At 24.4% G+C, this 8101-nt stretch overlaps 1 protein-coding gene across 1 annotated transcript in view; it reads right to left on the bottom strand.

Annotated features, from left to right (window-relative positions):
* Nucleotides 1–435: 435 nt before the first annotated feature.
* The window catches only part of LOC122255541 (uncharacterized), a 20918-nt gene continuing 13252 nt past the window's right edge, over nt 436–8101 (bottom strand). The window contains exon 6 of the mRNA XM_043019695.2: nt 436–1876. Coding sequence (XP_042875629.1) covers nt 1784–1876 — 93 coding nt within the window. The 3' untranslated portion in view covers nt 436–1783. The remainder of the gene's footprint in view (nt 1877–8101) is intronic.

Below are 8101 nucleotides of genomic sequence, written 5' to 3'. Positions count from 1 at the left end.
AAAAAATATTTCTAAATATGTGTCTGAAAGAATAAAAACGGTGTTTGAACATGATTACTCACATCCCTAAGTGCATCAAGGATGTCAAAAATGCTTGTATTGTCAGAAACTGACAAACAAATGTAGGTGTCTTTTGAATTCTACTTGTATCTCTGCCAACCTAAATTACACAAATATCATAAATATCACAAACTGGAGATCCCTGATTCTCTACTGCTGCATAGATTTCCTCTCAATACCCCTTGGGATAGGATCTGTTAGCTCTCCTTCACGGGATGAGTCATGTCATCGTGACATAATTTTGAGAACATTGCGTGTTTTGTTCTAACACCTACTGATTTGATTCATATATTTCAAAATCTTGTTGGATTATTAAGACTTAAAGTCTCATTTAATAAAATCATTCTTGTTGATAATTCTTCATATAAAGCACAGTAAATCAACACAAGTTTATTGTATTTTTTTTAACAATGTAGAAAAATTGTCCCCATGCTTTACTACTGTATATGTTACATGACTATAAAGTTAGAGTAATATAATATAATTGTACTCAATGTGCATGCACTGTATAAATGAGTACAAAGATAATAACATGCATTGAGACAGCACTCCATGAAACCATAGTATCCAGTACTATTACAGAGAAAATCTACATTCTGTGTAAGTTGCTACACTTGGCAGAAAATCTGGGGCATAAATACAGGAATCACTAAAATGAAGATTGAAAAAAAAACTATATGAATACATATATATACACACATATCTGTATACACACAGATCTGTATACGTGCACACACACATATATGTATACATACATACATACATGCTTGTATGCATACATAAATACACACATGTGTATACATACATACATACATACATACATACACACACACACACATGCTATAACTGATACAAAGAAACATGTAACATAATCATGCAAGATATATTCACTAATTACTGATGCATGCAAAAACCATAACCTCTTTTTTTTTTCAGTTCATAATGAGCTTTCATCCCAAAAGTCAAGTGCAGTTCATGAAATCCTGTGGCCTTGATTAATTGATTCTGGAACAATGCACATAAACAAAGTTGAATGTGATAAAATGTAAAAAAAAAAAGGGTATAAATAAGAATGAATACCTCTTCAGTGCAAGAGATGTAACTGATGCATTTTGATTATATCTCCACCAGAAGATAAACCAGAAAGCTTCAGATGTGTTTCTTGTGTTGTGTACATATTCATTCTCTTTTATTCCTTTTCTCCACATAGTACTTGTATACATGCCATCACTAAGGGTAACAAGGTGTGTCCAACTTTTAGGACTAAGTGTACCTTACATTTAAGTATAAATGTTTGTCATGATGATTATCAATAACAATATCAGTGTAAACAAATCCATGAACTTCCAGGAAACATTTGGGTTCTGACTTTTTTGTTCATTTATATTATGTGACCCAGACATGCAAATAATGCAAACTACTGTATAAACTATTGACATGCTCCACTATGTCTAAGTACAATACATTTGCTGTGAAGAACTGGTCAGATATCCTAGATTATCAGAACACAATAATACACTTTTTCCTCTCCTTAACCTAAAACTAATTGCATCCTCTAAATGAGGTACTTGAGTTCCTATTCTATTTTCTCACCTTTTCTCTCAAATGTTATTCTACCTTTACAAATAACACTGAATTTTGGTCATGATCATACATTCCTGTCTAGGAAAAACACATGCATTCAAAACATGTTATAGACAGGTTACATATCAAAGTTCGTTGCTTAATGGTATTCTGGGTAATCTGCTTCTGTATTGGCTTTGCCATACCCGTGCTCACTCAGGACCATGTGGTGTTGTCCCTTCTGGCGTTTGAGCTGAAATGAAAAGTAATAATGAATTATCTTCCCTTTCGATGATACATCAACCACTCCATAGCTATTAAACCTTTCCCGACGGGGCACACGCTAAGTGAAAACCCCTACGCCGGGCCATTGCAATATTGCATTGGAAACGTCACACTGGCATGATGTCCCGGCATTGGGAATTTAGCTGTGTCACACGGGTGTAATGCACCGTTGTCATAGGGTTAAGGTTAAATATGTGTACAATGTATGTATGTATATATAAATATACATAAATTATACATATATATATATATATAAATTATACATATATATATATAAATTATATATATATATATAACTTATATATATATATATATAAATATAACTTATATATATATATATAAATTATATATATATATATAACTTATTTATATATATAAATATAACTTACATATATATATATATATATATATATATATAACTTATATATATATAAATATATATATATAAATAATTATATATATAATATAACTTATATATATATATATATATATAATATAATTATATATATAATATATATATTAAATATAATTATATATATATATAATTATATATATATATATAAATTATATATATATATATAAATTATATATATATATATAAATTATATATATTATATATATATATATATAAATAATTATATATATATAAATTATATAATATATATAAATTATATATTATATAAATATATATATATATATATAAATTACATATATATACAAATATATATATAACAATTATATATATATTATATATATATAAATTATATATTATTTATATATATAAATTATATATATAAATTATATAAATTATATATTATATATATAATTATATATAATTATTATATAAATATATATATATTAATATATAAATTACATATATATATAAATATATATATATATATATAATATATTAAATATATATAAATTATAAATATATATATAATATTATATATATATAAATTATATATATGTAATTATATAAATTTTATAATATATATTATATATATAACAATATATATATATATATATATATATAAATCTATATATACATATTATATATATATAATTATATATATATATAAATATATATATAAATTATATATATATATAAATTATATATATATATAAATATATATATATATATAAATTATATATATATATATAATATATTATATAAATTATATATTATAAATTATATATCTATAAATTATATATTATAAATTATATAATATATCAATTATATATATATATCAATTATATATATATACAAATTATATGTATATACAAATTATATATACATAAATTATATATATACATATATATATATATACAAATTATATATATATAAATGATATATATATATATATAAGTTATATATATAATATAAATTATATATATGCATAATTATATATATATATAAATTATATATACATAAACTATGTATATATATATTATATATATATATAATTATAAAAAATTATATATATATAATTATAAATAATTATATATATATAATTATAAATAAATTATATATTAATTAAATAAATATATATATATAATATAAATTATAAATAAATATATATATGATTATAAATAAATATTTATATAATTATAAATAAATATTTATATGATTATAAATAAATATTTATATAATTATAAATAAATTATATATATGATTATAAATAAATATTTATATAATTATAAATAAATTATATATATAATTATAAATAAATTATATATAATTATAAATAAATTATATATAATTATAAATAAATTACATATAATTATAAATAAATTATAAATAATTATAAATATTATATATAATTATAAATAAATTTTAAACATATAATTATAAATAAATTATAAATATAGAATTATAAATAATTATAAATAGAATTATAAATAAATTATATATATAATTATAAATAAATTATATATATAATCATATATATACATATATATATATATATATATATATATATATATATATATATATATATAAATATATATATATACATATATATATAAATTACATATATATACATATATATATAAATTATATATATATACATATATATAAATTATATATACATATATATAAAATATATATATACATATATAAAAATTATATATATACCTATATAAATATTATATATATATATATAAATTATATATATATCAATTATATATGTATGAATTATATATATAATTAAAATTATATATATATATAAATTATACATATATATAAATTATACATATATATAAATTATACATATATATATATATTATATATATATATATACATATATATATATATTATATATATTTCATATATATTATACATATATTATACATATATCAGATATATATATTATATATATTATACATATATATTATATATATATGTATATATATACATATATATGTATATATATATACATATATAAGTATATGGATATATATATACATATATATATATGGATATATATATATATATATACATATTATATATATATGTACATATATAAATATATGGATATATATATATATATATAAATATATATATATATATATACACAATATAAATTTTATATATACATATACATATATATATATATGATATATATATATATATATATATATATATATATATATATATATATATATATATTATATATCGTATATATCCATTTATATATATATTATATATAATACATATATCATATATATATATATATATATTATCCATATATAGATATATAATATATATATATATATATATTACATAATATATATATATATATATACATATAATATATCCTATATGAATATACATATATATATATATATGGATATATACATATATATATATATTATATATATATATAATATACATATATATATAATATATATATATACATATATATATATATATATATATATACATATATATATCATATAATATATATATAATATATATATGCATATATATATATATACATATATATATAATATATATATATATAATATATATATATGGATATATATATATATTGCATATAATATATATAATATATATATAATATATATACATATATATATATATATTATATATATGGATATAATATATATATACATATATATATATATATAGGATATATAATATACATATATATATATACATATACATTATATATATATAATATATATATATACATATATATATATATATATATATAATAATATAATATATATATATATATATGGATTATATATATCATATATATACATATATATATACATATATATTATATATATATATATACATATATATAATAAATATATATAATATATAATACATCCAATATATATATATATATAAATTATATATATATATATATATATAGATATATATATATATATATATATATATATATGATATTATATATATATATATATATATATATATGATATATATATATATAAATATATGGATATATATATATATGGATATATTTTATTTTATATATATGGATATAATCTATATATATATATTATGGATATATATATATATTATATATATATATATGGAATATATATATATATTGGATATATATGGATATTATATATATATAGTGTGTGTGGTGTGTGTGTGGGCCGTGTGTGTGTTAGTGTGTGAGAGTGTGATATTGTGTGAGTGTGTGTGTGGTTGTTTGTGCGTGAGTGTGTGTGTTTGTGTGTGTGTGAGTGTTGTGTTGTGGGCTAGTGTGTGTTTGTGTGTGTTTGTGTGTTCTGATATTGTGTTTGTGTGTGGGTGTGTGTGGGTTTGAGTGTGAGTGGGTGTGTGTGAGAGTGTGGGTGTGAAGTTTGTGGTTTGAGTGTGTGGTGTGTGAGGAGTGATGGGAGTGTGTGTGTGTGGGTAGTGTGTGAGTGTGGGAGTGGAGAGTGGTGGGATGGATTTGTGTGTGTGAGTGGGTGTGTGTGTGTGTGGGTGTGTGGTGTGTGTATGTGTGTGGGAGAGTGTGTGTGTGTGTTTGTGGAGTGTGTGTGTGTTTGTGTGTGGGTTGTGTGAGTGTGTGTGTGTGGGTGTGTGTGTGGTGTTGTGTTTGGGTGTGTGAGTGTGTTAGTGGGTGTGTGGAGGTTAGTCTTGGGTGAGTGTGTGTGTGTGTGGGAGTGTGGTGTGTGTTAGTGGGAGTGTGTGTGTTAAGGAGAGGGTTGTGTGTAGAGTTTGGGTGAGAGTGTGTGTGTGGGTGATTTGTGTGTGTGTTGTGGGAGTGTGTGTGTGAGTGTGGGGTGAGTGTGAGATGGTGTGAGTGTGAGTGGGTGTGTCTGAGCGTGTGTGTGTGGGTGTTTTGTGTGTGGGAGAGTGTGTGTGTGGTGGGTGTGTGATTGTGGTGAGTGAGTGTGTGAGTGAGGGTGTGTGTGTGTGTGGGTGTGTGTGTGTGTGTGGGAGTTAGTGGTGTGAGTGTTGGTGTGAGTGAGTGTGGTGGGTGAGGTGTGTGAGTGTGTTTGGGTGTGAGGAGTAGTGTTGAGGGGTGTGTGTGTGAGTGTGGGAGAGTGTGCTAGAGATTGGTGTGTGTGTGTGTGTTGGTAAAGAGTGAGTGGGTGTGAGTGTGTGTGTGGTGTGTGTGGGTGTGTGAGTGTTAGTGAGTGAGAGTGAGTGTGTGGTTTTGGTGTTTGTAGTGTGTTTTGTGAGAGGTGATTCGTGTGTGCTGTGTGTGGGTTAGTGTGTGATTGAGGGGAGAGGTGTGTGTGTGGGTGTGGGTGTTGTGTGGGTGTGTGATTGTTTGTGTGTGTGTGGGTGGAGGTGTGTGTGGGGGGGAGGGTGTGTTTGAGGAGAGAGTGAGTGTGTGGAGTGTATTTGTGGATGTGTGTGTGTGTGTGAGTGGGTGGTGAGTGTGTGTGTGTGGTGTGGTGTGTGTGGGGTGAGTTATAGTGTGTGGGTGAGTGTGTTATGTGTGGTGTGTTAGTGTGTAGAGGTGGGTGATTGGGTGTGTGTGGTGTGTGAGAGTGTGTGTGTTTTGGTGTGTGGGGTGTGTGTGTGTTTGTGTGTGTGTGTGTGTGTGTGGGTGTGTGGGTTAGTGAGTGTGTGTGTGTGTGTGTTGTGTGTGGGTTTGTGGTGGGTGGGTGGTGGTGCCGGTTACTGCCTGTTGTTGTGTTGGTGTGCCTGGTGTGTGTGTGTGTGTGTGTGTGTGTTAGTGAGTGTTGGTGGGTGTGTGCACGGTGTGATGCCTGAATGTGGTGTGTGGTGTTGCGTGAGTGTGAGTGGTGGGTGTGAGCCGGTGTGTTTAATGACTGTGTGTGTGAGAGTGTTGTGTGTGGTGTGTGTGGGTGGGTGTGAGCCGGGTGTGACTGTGTGTTTGTGAGGGGGTGGGTGTGGTGAAGGTGTGTGCATGGTGATTGATCATGAGTGTGTGAGTGGGAGTGTGTGTGTGTGTGGTGTGGTGTGTGTGTTCGTGTGCCGTGGTGTGTGTGGGTTAGGTGTAGTGTGTGGGTGTGAGAGCAATGTGTGTTTGTAGGGTGTGATAGTGTGTGGAGTTTGTGATGCCTGTGTGTGTGTGTGTGTTTGTGTGTTTGTGCTCTGTGTGTGTGATGTGTGAATGAGAGTGAGTGTGTTTGTGCCTTTGGGATACGTATTATGTTATCGCAAAGAGTGATATATATATTTGTCCTTATATATATTATATATATCAGTTTTTTAATTTATCCATATTAGATATATATCCATATATAGTTATTTATCCATATATATATCTATATATCAATTTATTTATATTATATATCCTTATTTATTTTATATATATATCCATATAGTTATTATGTATCATTTTATTATTTATTTATCATATTTATATAGATCAATATCTATAGATAGATCAATATTTATATATATTCCTTCTATTTAGATATTTCCATATTATATATATTGTATTATCATATTTTTATAGTTTTCATATAATATATATATAGCCATAATATATTAGATTTATCCATATATATATTGATTTATGTCCAATATATTTATATATATATATATATATATATATATATATATATATATTTATATATATATATATACATACATTATTATATATATTTTTATATCCATTATATTATATATATATTATATATTTATATTATCCATATATATGATAATTAGTTGAGATCCTTATTGATATATATATAGATATCC

This window comes from Penaeus japonicus, unplaced genomic scaffold (assembly GCF_977035675.1).
Source record: "Penaeus japonicus unplaced genomic scaffold, GWHDUDI00000001_assembly GWHDUDI00000008, whole genome shotgun sequence".
Lineage (NCBI taxonomy): Eukaryota > Metazoa > Arthropoda > Malacostraca > Decapoda > Penaeidae > Penaeus > Penaeus japonicus.
The sequence above is the reverse complement of the archived record's forward strand: the minus strand, read 5'-3'. Positions and strand labels throughout refer to the sequence as shown.